General features: G+C 37.5%; 1 protein-coding gene across 1 annotated transcript; it reads right to left on the bottom strand.

The window, feature by feature from the left end:
* Positions 1-6,816: 6,816 nt before the first annotated feature.
* On the bottom strand, positions 6,817-14,537 carry LOC129685579 (prolactin-8A9-like). The gene is made up of 6 exons (XM_055619094.1): positions 14,507-14,537; positions 13,067-13,245; positions 12,232-12,270; positions 11,125-11,232; positions 7,944-8,123; positions 6,817-7,005 (listed from the first exon to the last, which is right to left on the bottom strand). The coding sequence occupies exons 1-6, from the start codon at positions 14,535-14,537 to the stop codon at positions 6,817-6,819; spliced, it is 726 nt and encodes a 241-aa protein (XP_055475069.1).
* Between the last annotated feature and the right edge of the window lie 4,617 nt (positions 14,538-19,154).

The raw sequence follows: 19,154 nt of genomic DNA, 5'->3' as shown, positions 1-19,154 counted from the left end.
ACCCACACCATGAGAGAGAGCCAACCCCTGGCACTGCTAATAATACTCTGCTCTGCTTGGAGATACAAGCCTAGAATGAGCGCATTCTAAAGGCTTCATTAAACAGCTGATAGAAACAGTGCCAGAAACCCACAGTTAAACAAAAGGAGGACCTGGTGGTGTTTTCTGGAAGATTGGGAGGAAGCATTGAGAGCTGGAGGGGTCAAGGACATTAAAAGAAGACCTGCAGAGTAAACTATCCTGGGCACAAGGGGGCCCACAGAGACTGAAGCACCAACCAAAGCTCTTCCTTGAGCTAGACGTATACCACCTACACATATGTAGCAGATGTGCATCATGGCCATCATGTGGTTTGCCTAACAGAGGAAGTAGGGACCTTCTCCCACTCTGTTGCCTTCCTTGATCCCTTTCCTCCAGCTGACTTGCATTCTCTGGCCCCAGTGGGAGAGAATGAACTTACTCATGCTGTGACTTGAGGTGCTGGGGTAGGTTGATACACATTAAGGATTTTCCCTTTTCTGAGAAGAAGGAAAGGGGGAATGGTGAAAGGAGGAAAGAGGATTGGGCACAGAAAGAGGGAGGGACAGGGCAGTGTTAGGGTTGTAAAGAGATAAAATAAGTAAAAGTAAAAGAAATATAAAAAGTCATATAGGTCAACATGATACTTAGGATTTCTGTTTGTCTAGTTTGTTTTCTTGTTGCTGTATGGTTTTGTTTGGTTTTTGTTTTTTTTCCTGTGGCTGTTTGTTTGTTTTTGTTGTGTTGTGTTTTGTTTGTTGGTTTTTCAAGACAGTGTTTCTCTCTGTAGCCTTGACTTCCTGGAACTTGCTCTGTAGACCATAAAAATCTACTTGGCTGGGTCTCCCAAGTCTTGGAATTGAAGGCTTGTGGCACCATTGACAAGCAAGAAATGGATGTATAGGGGAGCTTCTCTGGAACAAGCTGGAAACTCAAGACAGGTTCAGATTCTTGGAGGATATGTGGGTAAATCTGGATGAGTGTTGAAGTAGTGAGGATTAGGATTAGGATGAAGAGGATATCCCTTATAGCCAGGCAAGATTTCCAGCAGGGAAGAGACACCAATGTAGTCACAAAGCCTTTGATACAAATTTTACTTTGCCTACAAGGTGTGCAGGGACAAAGATAGAGCACACATTAATGGAAACACTGATGTCTGGCCCAACTTGAGACATACAACATGGGAGAGTGTCAACTCCTGACACTATTATTGATACTCAGCTATGCTTGCAGACAGGAAACTAGTAAAACTGTCCTCTGAAAGTCTCCACTCAGCAGTGGATCAAGACAGATACTAAGGCGCACAGACAAACATTAGGCAGATCTCAGAGGGTCTTGTGGAAGAGTTGGGGAGCTCTTATCCACTCAAGGTCTTTCTATCTTCCTCCCCATCTACATAGTTATAAGATTCCCTGCACTCTGCCCAAAGTTTGGCTTGAGTCTCAGCATCTGCTTTGATACCATGATGGGTAGAGTCTTTCAGAGACCTTCTGTGGTAGGGTTCTGTCGTGTTCCCTGATTTCTCCTTCTTCTGATATTCATCCTCTTTGCCTTTCTGAGTGAGGATTGATCATTTTATTCAGGGTCCTACTTCTTGCTTAGCTCCTTTAGGTATAAAGATTTAATATGTTTATCCTATATTATACTTCTAATTTTCCACTTGTAAGTGAGTTTATATCATGTGTGTCTTTCTTCTTCTCTGATACCTCACTCAGGATGGTCTTTTCTAGTTCCCACCATTTGATGGCAAATTTAATAATTTCCTGGTTTTTATTTGCTGAGTAGCATTGTGTAAATGTACCACAATTTCTGTATCCGTTCCTCAGTTAAGAGACATCTGGCTCCTTCTAGATTTTACCTATTACAAATCAAGCTGCCATGAACATAGCTGAACAAATGTCCTTGTTATATACTTGAGAAATTTTGGATATATGGCTAGGTGTGGTATAGCTGGGTCTTAAGGTAGCACAATTCCTAATTGTCTAATAGAGCATGAAATTGATTTCCAAAATGCTTGTACAGGTTTACATTCCCACCAGCAATGGAGGAGGGTTCCCTTTCTCCACATCCTATCCAGCATGTATTGTCACTTGAAATTATGATCTTAGCCATTGTGATGAGTGTATGGTGAAAATTCCAGTTGTTTTGACTTGCATTTCCCTGATGACTAAGGATCTTTATCATTTTTTTAAGTGTTTCACTGTCATCTGATATTCTTCTATTGAGACTTCTCTGGTCAGCTCTGTACCCCATTTTTTTAATTGGATTACGTGATTTGTTGCTTTTTAAATTCATAGAAGAAAAAGTGCATTAGGATCTTGAACTAATTGGCACAGGAGACAACTTCCTGAACAGAACACCAATAGCACAGGCTCTAAGATCAACAATTACAAAAAGGGGCCTAATGAAACTGAAAAAGTTCTGTAAAGCAAAGGACACTGTCATCAGAACAAAAGGGCAGGCTCAAGACTGGGGAAGGTTCTTTACATACCTTGACATATCTGACAGAGAGCTAATATCCAGAATATTTAAAGGAATCAAGTTTTTTAGTTATTTCGTAAATGTCCCTTTCTTTTTTAAATCAAAATTTTTATATTACTTACATTTTATTTACTTTGTATCCTAGCTGTATTCCCTTCTCTCAATTTCTCCCAATGCCATCCTCCCTTCTTCATCTCTTCCCATGCCACTCTCCAAGTCCACTGATAGTGAAGGTTTTCCTCCTCTTCCATCTGACATTAGCTTATCAGGTCTTATCAGGACATATTGCATTTTCCTCTTCTTTGGTCTAGCAGGGCTGCTCCCCTCTGAGGTTGGGGGGGGAGAGAGTGTTCCAAGAGCCTGCCAATGAGTTCATGTCAAGTACCTTGGTGTGACTCTAACCAAGCAAGTGAAAGAACTATTTGAATATGAAAGCAGTGCTAAGAGGAAAATTCATAGCACTAAGTGCCTTCAGGAAGAAATTTGAAACATATCATAAAGCAACTTAAGGGTGCACATGAAAGCACTAGATAAAAAGAAAAGAATCAGAAACACCCAACAGGAGTAGACAGCTGGAAATATTCAAGCTCAGGGCTGAAGTCAATCAATTAGAAACAAATAAAATATTTCGAAGAATCAATGAACCAAGAAATGGTTCTTTGAGAAAATCAACAAGATAGACAAACCCTTAGCCAACTAAGTAAAAGGCAGAGAGGAACTATCCAAATCAGCAAAATCAGAAAGGAAAAGGGGAACATAACAACAGACATTGAGGAAATCCAAACAATCATTAGGTCTTACTACAAAAGCTTTAATGTCACAAAATTTGAAAATCTAAATGAAATGGACAATTCTCTTGATAGACTCTATTTACCAAAATTAAATCACCATCAGGTAAATAGATTGAATAGTCCTATATCCCCTAAGGAATAGAAGCAGTCTTCAACAGTCTCCCTTCCAAAAGAAGCTCAGGGCCAAATGGTTTCAGTGCAGAACTCTATCAGAGCTTCTAAGAAGAGCTAACTCCAATTGTCTGAAACTATTCCACAAAATAGAAACAGAAGGAACAATACAAACTCATTCTATGAAGCCACACAAAGTCACCTTGGTACTTGACCCAACAAATAAAGAGAACTTCAGGCCAATCTTCATTATAAACATTGATGCAAAAATAATCAACAAAATACTTGCAAATCAAATACAAGAACACATCAAAGATATCATCCACTATGAATAAGTAGGCTTCATCACAGGTATGGAGGGGTGGTTCAATATACAGAAATCAATCCATGTGATCCACCATATTAACAAACTGATAGAAAAAAAACACATGATAATCTCCTTAGATGCTGAAAAAGCATTTGACAAAATCCAACATCCATTCATGTTTAAAGTCTTGGAGAGATCAGGGATAAAAGGCACATATCTAAACATAGTAAAGGCAATATACAGCAAACTATAGCCAACATCAAACTAAACCGAGAGAAACTTAAAACAATCCCAGTGTAATCAGGGTCAAGGCAAGGCTGCCCACCCTCTCCATATCTCTTCAACATAGTTCTTGAAGTCCTTACTAGAGCAATAACAGTTGAAGGAGATAAACGGGATACAAATTGGAAAGGAAGAAGTCAAATTATCACTACTTGCAGATGATATGATAGTTTGCCTGAGTGACCCCCAAAACTCTACCAGGGAACTCCTACAGCTGATAAACACCTTCAGCAAAATGGCTGGATACAAAATTAACTCAAAAAAATCAGTAGCCCTCTTGTATACAGAGAAAAAGGGGGGTGGCTGAGAAAGCAATCTGGGAAACAACACCCTTCACAATAGCCACAAATGACATAAAGTACCTTGGTGTAACCCTAACCAAGCAAGTCAAAGACTTGTATGAAAGAAAATTCAAGCCTTTGAAGAAAGAATTATCAGACGACATCAGAAGATGGAAAGATCTCCCATGCTCATGGCTTGGCAGGATTAACATAGTAAAAATGGCCGTCTTACCAAAAGCAATCTACATATTCAATGCAATTCTCATCAAATTACCAACACAATTCTTTACAGACCTGGAAAGAAAAATTCTCAACTTCATAAGGAATAACAAGAAACCTAGAATTGCTAAAACAATCCTCTACAATAAAAGATCTTCTGGAGTTATCTCCATCCCTGATCTTAAGCTTTACTATAGAGTAACATTAATAAAAACTGCATGGTACTGGTATAGAAACAGAATGGTGGATCAATGGAACCGAACAGAATACCCAGAAATAAACCCACACACTTCCGGACACCTGATTTTTGACAAAGGTATCAAAACCATAAAATGGTAAAAGATAGCATCTTCAACAAATGGTGCTGGTCTAACTGGATATCTACATGTAGAAAAATGCAAAGACATCCATACTTATCACCCTGCACATAAGTAAAGTCCAGGTGGATCAAAGACCTCAACATAAAACCAGACACATTAAATCGCTTAGAAGAAAAAGTTGGGAAGACCCTAGAACTCATTGGTACAGGAGGCAACTTTCTGAACAGAACACCAAGAGCACAGGCTCTAAGAGCAACAATCAATAAATGCGACCTCATGAAATTGAAAAGCTTCTGTAAAGCAAAGGGCACCGTCATCAAAACAAAACGAATGCCTAGAGATTGGGAAATAATCTTCACCAACCCTTTATCTGACAGAGGGCTAATATCCAGTATATATAAAGAACTAAAGCTGAAAATCAACAAGCCAAGTCATCCAGTTAGACTAAGATCAGAAAGGAGAGGAGAACCTCCCCTATCAGTGGACTTGGGGAGTGGCATGCATGCAGAAAGGGAAAAGGGAAGGGAAGGTGGGAATTGGAGGGGAGAAGGGAGGGGCTTATGGGGGGATACAAAATGAATAAAGTGTAATTAATAAAAAATTAAAAAAATTGGGGAACAGAGCTAAACAGAGAATTCTCAATAGGGTAATATCGAATGGCAGAGAAATACTTAAAGCAATGCTCAACCTCATTAGCCATGAGTGAAATACAAATCAAAGGGACCCTGAGATTTCACCTTACACCCATCAGAATGGCTAAGATCAAAAACACAAGTGACAACACATGCTGAAGAGGTTGTGGAGAAAGGGAAACCCTCCTCCACTGCTGGTGGGAATGTAAACTTGTACAACCACTCTGCAAAGCAATCTGGTGCATTCTCAGATGACTAGGAATAGTGCTTTCTCAAGATCCAGCCATACACTCTTAGGCAAATATCCAAAAGAGGCTCAAGTACACAGTAAGGACATTTGCTTATCCATGTTTGTAGCAGCTTTATTTGTAACAGCCAGAAGCTGGAAACAACCCAGAGGCCCCTTAACTGAAGAATGGATAGAGAAATTGTGGTTCATCTACACAATGGAATATTACTCAGCAATGAAAAACAAGGAAATCATGAAATGGTGGGAACTGGAAAGGATCATCCTGAGTGAGCTGTCCCATAAAAAGACAGACACACGGTATATACTCACTCATATAGACATATAATATAGGATAAACCTACTGAAATCTGTACACCTAAAGAAACTAGGAGTACAAAATCTAGAGGGTGGACTCTGGCTAAAATGTTCAATCCCCATTGAGAAAGGCAAAGAGGATGGACATCTGAAGAAGAAGAAAGCAGGAAACAAGTTAGGAGCCTCCCACAGAGGGCCTCTGAAAGGCTCTGCCCTGCAGACTATCAAACAGATGTTGAGACCTAAAACAATTTTTAGTTTTTCAAAATTAATTCGTTAGAAATTCGATGCATAAATCGAGTCTATCTTAATCATATCTACTTCATGTGTCTTCCCTCCAAGTGTTCTTGAGGTTGTGGAATCAAATAGCAATTGGATTGAATTGGCTGTGTTTTCACTGTGAACCTTGTTTTTCAGGACAGTGTGGATGTCATGAAGCATTATGGCTTATATTTCCTGTCAGTATACATGGATTAGAGTTTTACACTTTGTTAATTAGAGTTTTACACTCTGATAATAACTTACTCCTTTTCTGTGAGGTAAACTCTGAGCTTATTGAAGTAAACCATACATTTATTTTCAAGGTTAACATCTACTGTTAGTGATAAATATGATTGGGGTAAACTAACTTTATTGATAGGCATTTTATTCACTTAACAAAAGAAAATGGGCTTGTGATAGACTTGGATATTTCTAAAGAAAATGCTTTTTATTATGTAAAAGGAGACAGATTATACCCACATACGCATTCAAAAGGTATAAAATTAGAAGAAACTTCTCACCAAAGGCCTGTCATGGACCACCCTGAAGCAGACAGGATTGATATGCACTTAACAGTTTTCCCTGGTTATTCGACACATCAGTGTTTTGAGATGAAATAAAGTGAAATATATATCTTCGCATAGGCAGCTGCAAAGGTTAAATATTGCCCAAAACTGATCATTTCTGAGACTTGATTTTATGTATGGAAGATGTTGCCAGCGTGGGAAATTTTCCTGTATCTTTTCTGTAGGATAGGCCTAAAAATCAAAATAATAGTTACTTGTTGAGTATATTGTTAGTGTTCCTTGTTTAGTATATGTGCAGTCAGAAAATACATTCAGAAATGTACTGCTTCCATCAAAGGTATGGGTTTTCATTTATGTAGGCCAGGAGACTGTCCAGCAGTTCATCTTTTAGGAAGTATGATCAAGACTCATATGAATGTGTTCTAATAAACAATGGATCACAGACAAATAAGTACTTCTTTTCAAAAACAGAGGGAAAGTAGAAAGTTTCACTTTGACTCTGGGACATTGGAAGACCTAGTGACAATTTCTCACTTAGAACACTCTTACATATCATTTGTATATCACAGAAGCTGATATGCGCCAACATTTGTTTATACATTTCAACTAAATCTATATCCATGAAGTTTATGAATGAAAATCTGACCTGTAATGCATATCAGATGGTGATTGAATATATGAAGCCTAGGGATGACTATATTAGAAGGAGCTGAGCTCTTTCAGTCTATCCGGGACAGGAGTCCTCTAAGGGCTTAATAGTAACAGTTGTGTTTAATTATGATCTCCAGAGTGGTAGTGATGAGAAGCATCTCTGAGAAGGTTGGAGCTGCCAGCATTCTCACAGTCCAGTGGTTCTCAACTTTCCCAAGCTCTAGTGAACACCATCCATAAACTAATTTTTGTTGCTACTACATATTTGTGATTTTTGGAAATAGTCATAATGTAAATACATGATATACAAGATATCTGATAGGCAACTGCCATGAAAGGGTCCTTAAACCCCCAGGGGAGTCATGACCCACATGTTGAGAACCACTGTGTTAGGAGAACATTATCCACAAGTTCAGATATTTGCAAGTTAGTCTGGAAATATGAGGTATTTCCATTTATTTTAATTTAGACAACCCACATCTTTTATGAATGAGAATAAGTAATGGAAATTTTCTCACCTTGGTGAATATCCATCTAAGATCATCCAGGAGTTCTCTGTTGTTCTCTTCAATCTCTTTGGCTTTTAAAAGGATACTTTCAGGAACATCGTCCATGGCACTCAGTTCAACCACAAGATGGTACAGAGGGGCATCCCAGGCACCCACAAAATTGATCAGCATTTTTAAATATTTTTCGGTCTGAGGAAACACAATAGAATCATTATCGTATTACATTAAAACAATTTCAATGAAGCAGGTTTTTTCACGCAATGCTCATGTGAAGAAACTGAATTGACAAATGTTTTCACTGTGTGTATCTGACCCATGTTGTAAAGATGGTACATGGTCTGGAATGAAAAATTTAAACTATATTATCTATGAAAATGAAAGAGATTATAATGATTATAAATTAATATTTTTTCTGAGATTAGGTCATCATATTTTGTTCTCCCTATGAAATTCTAACAGCCTCTGCTCTACTGAGATATTTATTAATTGTTTATTTCTCTATTAATTGGTAAAACAGGTGTTTCTGGGACTCAATAGGACCAATAAGATTTGACTGAAGAAATAGAGATATCACCAGACAGGGACAAGAGGCTGAAATCATTTTCACTCAGGGATTCATACACACACACACACACAAAATTATGACATTCATTAGTGTACACATTTGTGATTTCTATATAAATTTAAGAAATTAGAACAAAGATACAATGAAAAGAGCATGGCACTCATGAATGTGTTTTCTTTTTACCTCTGACATAATAGGATATTTGTTGCCATGTATAGGTTAAGAACCATGACACAATATTGGATTTAATAATAGAATCAACAACAATCAAAACAGCATATTGCCTCTCCAGGATTTGATGTTCATATCTGATTTAAATCATTCGCTTTATTGATGTTTGTTAGTTTCCCCAGTGGCCATGAATAATGAGAATAGGAATATGAAGATGTAAGTGGCATGAAGGAAAGGAGCAGGCAAATGGTGATGACAATAGATGGGAGCATGCTGTCATGTGATTCAGACTGAGATCTGCAATTGGTTGATGTGCCCACCTGGATTCTTAAATTCCATTCAAGTGTAAATATCCTGAAAAACTTTTCAAAATTGCCATTTGTTTTTATTTTTTACTGAAATATCGCCAGTTCCCTTTAAATTATTTGCGAAGTTCAAATATAGCAATGCTAAGAGTTTGCTTTTTGACTTTCTAGCAAAATTCTACCTCTGAAGAAATGTTTAGTTTCATCATATCTCTGTCTTTATTTTCCTTTACAGTTATCATATAGTATTCAAATTAAATAAAATTCTGTTATGTTATTACATGGAATCATAATGAGGAGATGATTGCAACCAAGAAATAGAACTGCTAGAATATATAGACCTTATGACCATGAATTAGGGCATTGTTGCATACTAGGAATTCACAGGACTCTTCTGCTTATCTGGCTTTTGCTTAAGGCATAGAGAAAAATGAGGAGACAAAGAGAAATATAAAATAAATATAGAACCAGGACAGATTTAAATAAAAGAACCCTAAAAGATACTAAGAAAATTTCACTGTAAATCATTCCTAAAATACCTATGACTAACTGGACTATTTAAGAATCTACATTATTGTTGGTTAATTGATATTATTTATAATTTATCAAGAATATAATGTAATTTTTCATACTTTATGTCCATTTTTTTTCTGTATACATTTTTAATGTATCTATCATAATTCCTGAAAAACGAAAACAGCCAAAAATACGGTGCATTAAGGAAACTCACCTTGTTATTTTTTCTTTTTAAATTTCTTTTATAAATTTATTACAATTTATTTATTTGTATCCCAGCTGTAGCCACCTCTCTCATTTCCTCCCTCGTTTGTTCCCAATCCTGCCCTAGCAATCCTGCCCTCCCTTCCTCTTCTCCTCCCATGACCCTTCCCAGTCCACTGATAGGGGAATTCCTCCTCGCCTTCCATCTGACCCTATCCTATCAGGTCTCATCAGGATTGGTTGCCTTGTCTTACTCCTTGGCCTGGTAAGGTTGCTTCCCCTGTCAGGCTGAGGTGATCAAACAGCCAGTCACTGAGTTCACATCAGAGACAGCCCCTGCTCCCCTTACTAGGGTACCCACTTGGATACTGAAATGCCACAGGCTATGGCTGTGCAAGTGTTCTAGGTTAATCTCCATGAATGGTCCTTTGCTGGAGTATCAGTCTCAGCAAGTACTTCTGGGCCCCGATTTTGTGGTTCTGTTGCTCTTCTTGTGGAGCTCCTGTCTTTACAGGTTATTCTATCTCCACCTCCTTTCATAAGATTCTCTGTACTGTGTCCAGTGTTTGGCTATGACTCTCAGCATCTGTTTTGATACCTAACTGGGTTGAGTTTTTTCAGAGATACTCTTTTTAGGCATCTGTCCTGCTAACTCTTTTCTTGCTCTTCCAATGTCAACCCCATTTGCCTTTCTGAATGAATATTGAGCAACTTATCCAGGGTCCTCCTTCTTGCTTAACTTTTTTATGCATAAAGATTTTAGTATGTTTATCCTATATTATATGTCTGATATCCCATTATGAATGAGTATTCCATGTGTGTCTGTTGCTTTTAGATACCTCACTCAAGATGATCTTTTCTGGTTCCCACCATTTGCCTGAAAATTTCATGATTTCGTTGTTTTTAATTGCTGAGTAGTATTCCATTTTCTAAATGTACCACAATCCCTCAGTTGAGGGACATCTGGGTTGTTATGAATAAAACTTGTATGAAAATGGTAGAGCAAATGTCCTTGTTGCATACTCAAGAAATTATACAACAAAAAAAACCAATAGTCCAATTGAAAAATGGAGTACAGTACTAAACAAAGAATTCTCAATAGAGGAACATAGAATGGCAGAAAAACACTTAAAGAAATGCTCAACATCCTTAGTCATCAGGGAAATACAAATCAAAACAATCCTGAGATTTCACTGTACATCCATCAGAATGGCTGAGATCAAAACTCAAGTGACAACACATGCTGGAGAGGCTGTGGGGAACCCTCCTCCATTGCTGGTGGGAATGTAAACTTGTCCAACCACATTGGAAATCAATCTGGTGCTTTCTCAGACAATAAGGAATAGTGCTACCTCAAGATCCAGCTATATATACTCCTAGCTATATATCACGTATATATACCTAGTATAAAACAAGGACATTTCCTTACTGCAATATTTGTGTGTTCAGTTCCCCAATCTGGAGGGTTTGCGATGCTGGAGTGGCAGTGAGTTCTGGCCATGAAGCTACGATAATCCTCCCTAATCATTTTTGAAAGCTGCAAATAAAAAAACAAAAAACAAAAATCAGTTGATTTTCAGAAATTATAGAAATAACTGCATTAAGAGAATATTAATGTAGTTGTTGGTTATCTAAATTTTAATCTTAAAATGTCATAAAAACTAATATTAAAGAATTAAGAAACTGACCATCCATCAACTAATTCTTAGACTCATGTATCTGCATCTTAATTTGGCTCTTCACCCAAATTTTGAACTACTTCTTCTTATTCTCCTGTATTCCTAATTTTTCTAAAAGATACTATTTGGAAGACAAACACTGAGAGAAGTAAATTTATCAAGAACTAAATGTTTTAATTATCATCTTTCTCTAGTATTTCAGCAGGAAGCCATAGCACATGTTTATCAATCTTTCTGTAAATACTGATATTGACCTGCTCAGGTATCAGCCTTATAAATTTATTAATTGAACACTTAATACATAGCTGTATAATACAAAGATTTTAATAGTTTAAAAATGGAATTGTGTCTCTCTTGTTACAAAATTACAAATGAAAGATAGACTACTTAAAATAAACTCTAAGTGTACAAAGTGAGAAAATATTAAATTTAGTTAGTCTATTAGTAATTGTATGATTAATGAAATATCAAATAGTATTAAATATATAATTTAGGATATCTTATTTATTTCTAATAATCAGTTAACTCATGAAAGGTTAGTAATTATTGTGAAGGTTAAGACGTTGAAAACTGTCAGAATAAGAAATAAATAATACACAATAATGCTTTCTTTTTTTTTTTTTTTTTTTTTTTTTTTTATTAATTACACTTTATTCATTTTGTATCCCTACATAAGCCCCTCCCTCCTCCCCTGCCAATCCCACCCTCCCTCCCCTTTCTGCATGCATGCCACTCCCCAAGTCCACTGATAGGGGAGGTCCTCCTCTCCTTCTTTCTGATCTTAGTCTATCATCTAAGTTGCAGTCATTGGCATGAGGCTTCTTTGGGTAGCAGCTGGAAAGAAGTTAGATACTTACAAAATTCCTAAAATATATGGAAGAGCCGTCATTGCGGAACTGAGTCAAGTTAAGGGGGAAAAAATAACATCTAGTCAGAAAAAACAACATAAAAACATGTTTATTTCAAACAGAATCACATTCTCTTCATGCCCATCATATTGAAGGTTTGTCTATTTTTTTCTTTGGATTTTCTGACTTTGAGAAATGAAGTGTATCAATCAGCCTGAAATGAACAGATATACTTCTAATTCTGCCCTGATATTGGACAAATTCTAACACTATAAATTCTTAAACCACAATAACTAGTATTTATGTGCTTCTTAGAAATCTAGATTTCTTCCTTCCTTTATTCCTCCCTTTTTTCTTTCATCTCTCTCTTTCTCTTTCCCTTCCTTTCCATTCCCCTTTCTCTCTTTCATTCTCTCTCTTTTTCTTTCGCGCTGTCTCTCTATCTTTATTCTTGCATCTTACATGCCTTAGTTTACCTGTATTCCAAATATATAGTTCACTGCACTGTCCATACTTAGAGTGAGTATCTTAACTGCCCTAAATGAACATGGCCAATTGAAATTCATTTCCTTGAATGTAACAATAGGAAATGAGAATTCACTCCCTAGTCATATTTGTAAAGATCTCTAGTATAGGTTTTTTTTTTTTCACAAAAACAGAGAAAGTAGAAAAATCATCAGATTCATTGACATTTTATGAAACTGTCCAGTTGACCCTTGCCATGTATCTGTAGTTGATATGTCCTTTACCAAAGAAGTTTTATTTTCTGATATTTGAGTTGTGATGCTTACTGTCTCAGGTTCCAGCACAATTCAAACATTAGTATGAAGGTTGTGGTACTTACAAATTCTTCATTCATTTGCTCAGCAAGATTACTGATTGATTCAGCTCTATTGATGGTATTCTTAAATGTTTCCACAAGGGGTTCCGTACAGCCTCCCTCTTTGGCAAGACATGGCAGAATTGCTGCAGCTTTCTCCCACAGCAGCAGGTTTGACATCACCAAAAGCAGGAGTGTCCCTGCTACATAGAAACAAGAGCCACTTAGGAATAATGTATTGACTGAGGTTTACAAGGTTCACCTGATTCAGAAAATTTTTATCTGTCTGAAGTTTTCTTTACTACATGACTTGGTATTGAATATCTGGCATGATAGATATAATTACTGAGAGTATTTAGGCAAGTTAATGTGTTTTTCTCAATTTGAGAAGCAAGTCATTTCCCATTGCTTGTGTATCAGGAGTGCTTCTTAATTTTACAAATGTCTGTAACTGAAATTAATTCTGTAGAATATTTAAGCCCTTATTAAGATGATGTGGTAACCTTGGAGTTTAGCTCACTTTTAGTTACTAAACTCTTGAAAATTTTTTTAAATTTTTAATTATTTTATTTATTATAATTTATTTACTTTGTATTGCAGCTTGTAGCCCCCTCCCTCATCGCTTTTCAATCCCATGTTCCTTCTGTCTTCTCCTCCCATGACTCTTCCCCTCTCCACTAATAGGGGAGGTCCTCTTTCCCTTCTTTCTGACCCTAGCCTGTCAGGTTTCATCAGGACTGGCTGCATTGTCTTCCTCTGTGGCCTGGTTAGGTTGCTTCCCCTCAGGGGGTGATGATCATAGAGCCAGCCACTGAGTTCATGTCAGAGACAGCCCCTGTTTCCCTTACACGGGTGCCCATTTGAAGACTGAGCTGCTGTAGGCTACATCTGAGCATGGGTTCTAGGTTATATCCATTAATGGTTCTTGGTTGGAGTATCAGTCTCAGAAAAGATCCCTGTGCCCACATTATTTGGTTCTGTTGATCTCCTTGTGTAGCTCCAGTCCCCTCCATGTCTTTCTATTTCACCCTTCATTCCTATGATTCCAGATCAACCCCCTTATAACTTAGCAATTCCAAACTGACATCGTTTGAAGCATTCTCTTCATCTTTTGTATTAGTAATCATGTCTTTAGTTATTGTCAAATACGTAGAGAAAGCAAACAGATAAACTGTGCTATCTTTGTTCCATCAGTGTCTAAAATGGTGATATCTACCACGAAGTTTAAAAACAAAAAAATCCCTGCACTCTTGTATACTTGTACATTACCTTTCAGAAAATAATTTTAAAAGATGTAAGAAGATCAACGCTGGACTATTTTTTTTTTTTTTGCAAAACTATGAAGAAGTATTTGTTCATGTCAGACTAAACATCAAAGATTCCTAAAAACTTTATTAAAACAAACTAAACTAACAATTTCATTGAATCTTTTTCATAGAGAGACATAGAAGAAAATTCACTTACAGAAGTGACGTTGACTCAATGGCAGCTCCATCGCTGAGGAGTTCCCAGGCAGGATGACTGCTGACTCTGGTGAGGTTCTTCACTGGAGTCATGCATTCAGCTAGTTTCCTCCTACTATATATACTAGCAGATAAGCCCCAAGGGTATGCATACCCATGCGACAGCAAGAAGTCATGTTCATATGTGAACCATGTCTGTATATCTCCAGGGAATGTTAACAGATTTATTATCACATACTTATCTCTTTCTGGAGGATTTCCTTTTCATTCTTCCTGCGTCATGATTCCTGTCCAAGATAGTTTTGATATCTCTGAAGCCATCTTAGCGGCTTGATGACAAATGGTCAGGAATAAATTGTTGTTCATAATTACATCCACTTCCTTAGATTCTAATATTTTCTATCATCTCTTTCATAATGTTTATGGACAGAGAGGGATACCTTATTGAATATTTGGACACCAGGACACAGCATTAATAAATTATCCATGGTGTTATTATGAATCTCTGGCAGTAATCACTAAATACTGTGAATAGTGATTCTTTAAAACCTAAGATGAACTGATAGACTAAGATCAGAAAGGAGAGGAGGACCTCCCCTATCAGTGGACTTGGGGAGGGGCATGCATGCAGAAAGGGGAGGGAGGGTGGATCGGGAGGGGAGGAGGGAGGGGCTTATGGGGGGATACAAAATGAATAAAGTGTAATTAATAAAAAATTTAAAAAAAAGGAAAAAAAAACCTAAGATGACATTCAAAATAACCCCCATGCTTAATGTAGGTATTTAAAAGTCAGTTTAAAAGACATCAGATATATTTAACTATGACAACAACAAAAATCCCTAAATTCTCTCTAGGCGCAATGGCCCTTCAAGGTAATGAATGTGCATTGGCATGTAACACCGAGTACGGATTCTTTTCTCGGAATCGGTATTAATTACATCAGAAATTCAATGTACAAAACACTATCGTGCCGCTGTTGCCCTAGTGAAAACAGTTTTATACACTCACTGCTAGAATTAGCACTTTAGTCATAGCAACACTGGTGACAGTTCTCCAAAATCAACTCTATTGTGGCTGACAGATTTTGGTAGCCACTCAACACAGAGGAATTTTCCACTTCAATGCCAAGCAATTTCTTCATGCTGTTAACAGAGAATTCATGCTGCCTAAAGGGTTGAGGCCAACTATTTAGTTCTGGTGTTCATTCAAAAGAAGATACAGCTGCAAGAATGGTGTGAATGATCAGTCCTCACTCAGAATGACAAATGGGATGGACATTGGAAGAAGGAGAAAACAGGAAGCAGGACAGGAACCTAAAACAGAGGGCCTCTGAAAGACTACCCAGCAGTGTTTCAAAGTCGATGCTGAGAGTTTTGACCAATCTTTGGGCATGGTGCCAGGGAATCCTATGAAAGCAGGGGGAGATAGTGGGACCTGGAGAGGACAGGAGCTACATAAAAAGAGCAACAGAACCAAAAAACCTGGGCACAGAGATCTTTTTCTGAGACTCATACTTCAACCAAGGACCATTCATGGAGATAACCTAGACCCCCTGCTCAGATGAAGCTCATGGCAATTCAGTATCCAAGTGGGTACCATAGTAACAGGAACAGGAACTGTCTCTGACATGACAGGAACTCGGTGCCTGGCTCTTTGTAAGTGGCCTCAGAAACCCATCTTTCAAACCAGTCTTATGAAATGAACTCAGTCTGAAATCTGGGATATTATTGAATAAACATGTGGTTTATTTACAGGTACATTTACCTTCATGTATATTCTTTCTTATAAATTATTTAACAGCCTCATTTGTATCCTTTCTGATGTGTCACCAAATAAGGAATCTGTACAGAGGTTGTATATATGTAATGGAAGTTTTATAGAGATTCACCATTTCTGTAGACAAATAGTACCTGCTTCAGGAAACCATAAATTCACTTTCTGGTTCTGTATATAAGTGAATATTTATTATGCCTTAGCATTGACGTTGCACATCATAGACAAGCCCCAAATGTATATTGTTTTTTCCTTCCAAAGCACACGGTTGTGTGGGTTAGCATGGATGGCTTCATCACTTCTATTCTAAGCCTATGACCTGATGACAGCGCTATGATCTGTTTTGGTTGCTGCACCTGGGACTGTGACATTTGATCAAGGAAGTGTTGGCGTCTGGCTAAGGGTGAAGAAAGAACAGGTCACACTCAGAACAGCCAAGCTTAATACACCTCAAATTTAGTTTAACTTATCAACAGTTTCTTGCTTGGTCTTAATCCCCTGAAGCCTTTTATCTGTCAGCAGTATTTTAGGAAAGTACCAAAGTTTGGGTGAATAATCTTCACACAGACTCCCCTTTCCTCAGCCACAAGTCAACATAACTTGCACAGCCTCACGCAACATATTTCAAACCTTTTGTGCAGCTTGTTTTCCTGCTTCACCTCCATCCTGCACTCCTATCTATGTGAGGGAGATGTACATACAGTATTGTGGGAGGCAGACATAATTGCCTACCCCTACAGTAAGTTTTATGTTCCCTGATCTATTTCCTCATTCTTCCACTATTGCCTTTAGCCCTAGTGATTTTGGATACCCAGGAATACTAGTCTTCCTGACAAATTGGCATGGCTTTTTCCTTTAAGATGTCCTCAGGTCCTTCCTATTTTCAGGAATGTACTATTAGTCAACCTGCTGATTTTACCATATATCCTGTCCATCTATTTCCTGCAATAGGGAGCTGAGTGGAAAACAGTGTCTCATCATTTACCCCATTTATTCTCTTTACAGACATTTTGCTGCTCATATCTCCCACACATTCTGTCTAGTCAGCATTTCCTTGGATATCCTAGATTGGTCACAGTGCAGATGTTGCCACATTTGACTTCCCATGAGCCTTGTTCTCATATTTTTTTCCTTTATTCTCTTAATTTCATTAGCACTTTTTGAGTAATATTTAAAGCAAATTCCAGTCAATTTATTACCAGAAATTCCTTCTACTTCAAGTGCAATTTTATGCTGAATTATCACTGGAGAGGAGAAAATACAGAACTTCTAAATTCACAGTTTTGGGAACCAGGCTGTCATCTCCTCTCATAAAGTGAATGTGTTTTTGAGGAATGCAGGAGGTGAAGTCGAAAGCTGCCTGATATAAGTAAAGGGGCTTAGTAAAGGGACTTATTCTTGCCATGCCCAAAGAGGTGTATTCAACTTGATTTTAATCTAGTCAAAAGAAATGTTATTTTCATCATAATGACCTGACTATAGTGCTCAATTAAAAGATTTATCCTCTTCTAACCTGTTTTGTCTTCTAAAATCTTCTTGGGTGTTTGTATTCTTATTTTTTTTTCATAGATTTTGGGATTGTTTTCTGCCATTCTTTTATTTTATGTTTGGAAATTTTACAAAGTAACTGTCACAAACACTTGTGAATGCTCTCTCTGTCCGAAGTACATACAGTCAGATATACATTGTATATGTGTGTATATATATATGTATATATATATATATGCATACACAAATATACAAAAAATACATACACATATATACACTTATGCACATAAGTATACATTATCTCTAAGTGAAGCCCACATTCACAGTGAAAAGAAAAATTGCCCTAAGCCTAGATTACAAAAAGAAAACTTTACAATCACAAAAAACTTCCAAACCCCCACACTTACAGGTCAGAACAGGAAACTACTAATAACACTGTACTAATGCCAATTTTGTTATCTCTACACTTGGGCACTTCTGCAGTTGTTGGGTGCATATCAATAAAGAACGAAATTGAAGACCCTTCTTCAAGAATTTTAGACTTTTCTTTGTAAAAGAAACGATAAGACAACAAATACGGGAAGAGAGACAGTACTCTGAGGTATGTGCACAAGCTGTTCGTGCTTTAGAAAAAATATTAGCAAAGTAGTAGAAGTTTGCGGGTAACAGGTAATAAGAAGAAAATATTTCTAGGCCAGGAGTTGCAGTTCATTCAGAAATACACCAATCCTAATCCTGACTTGCTGACATAGAAGTGAACTTGAAAAACTCTCCCTCCTTTACGCAGCATTTGTTAGAGTATTTTATCACAGAAATACGACAGGAACATTAGCTGTTATGTGTGGGCGTGTGTGTAATTGTGATTACATGTTTGTATGAGTGTCTATGTGTGCATAGAGATGTGTCTATATTGTTCATGTATGTTGTGTGTGTCAAGATGTGCAATTGTACATGTACATACACATGTATATGTGGGCCTAGCCTTTCTTCACTCTCTACTCTTTTTTTTTTTAATTTTCAATTTTATTAATTACAGTTTATACAGTTTGTATCCCCCCCTGTGGTTCCCTCCCACCTCCCCTTCCAATCTCTCCCTTCCCCCTTCTCCATGCATGTCCCTCTCCAATTCCACTGGTGGGAGAGGGCTTTTCATCCATTCTGATCCTAGTCTTTCAGGTCCAAGAGTGGCTGCATTGTCTTCCTCTGTGAACTGGTAAGGCTGCTGCTCCCTCAGGGGGAGGTGATCAAAGAGCAGGCCAATCATGAAATTTGCAGGTAAATGGTGGGAACTGGAAAAGATCATCCTGACTGAGCTCTCCCAAAGGCAGAAAGACACATATGGTATATACTCACTCATATAGACATATAATATAGGATAAACCTGCTAA

This window comes from Psammomys obesus, unplaced genomic scaffold (assembly GCF_907164565.1).
Source record: "Psammomys obesus unplaced genomic scaffold, mPsaObe1.curated_primary_1811, whole genome shotgun sequence".
In the NCBI taxonomy this organism is placed as follows: Eukaryota; Metazoa; Chordata; class Mammalia; order Rodentia; family Muridae; genus Psammomys; species Psammomys obesus.
This window is presented reverse-complemented; position numbering and strand designations above follow the sequence as displayed.

Excerpts from the sequence above, each read along its gene's own strand:
- LOC129685579 (XM_055619094.1), bottom strand. The coding sequence starts at position 14,537 with ATGGAGCTGCCATTGAGTCAACGTCACTTCT. Across the intron at positions 12,271-13,066 it reads AGCAAATGAATGAAGAATTT|TTCCGCAATGACGGCTCTTC; the intron begins GTAAGTACCACA and ends AACTTGACTCAG. Across the intron at positions 8,124-11,124 it reads CTGAACACACAAATATTGCA|ACCGAAAAATATTTAAAAAT; the intron begins GTAAGGAAATGT and ends GTGTTTCCTCAG.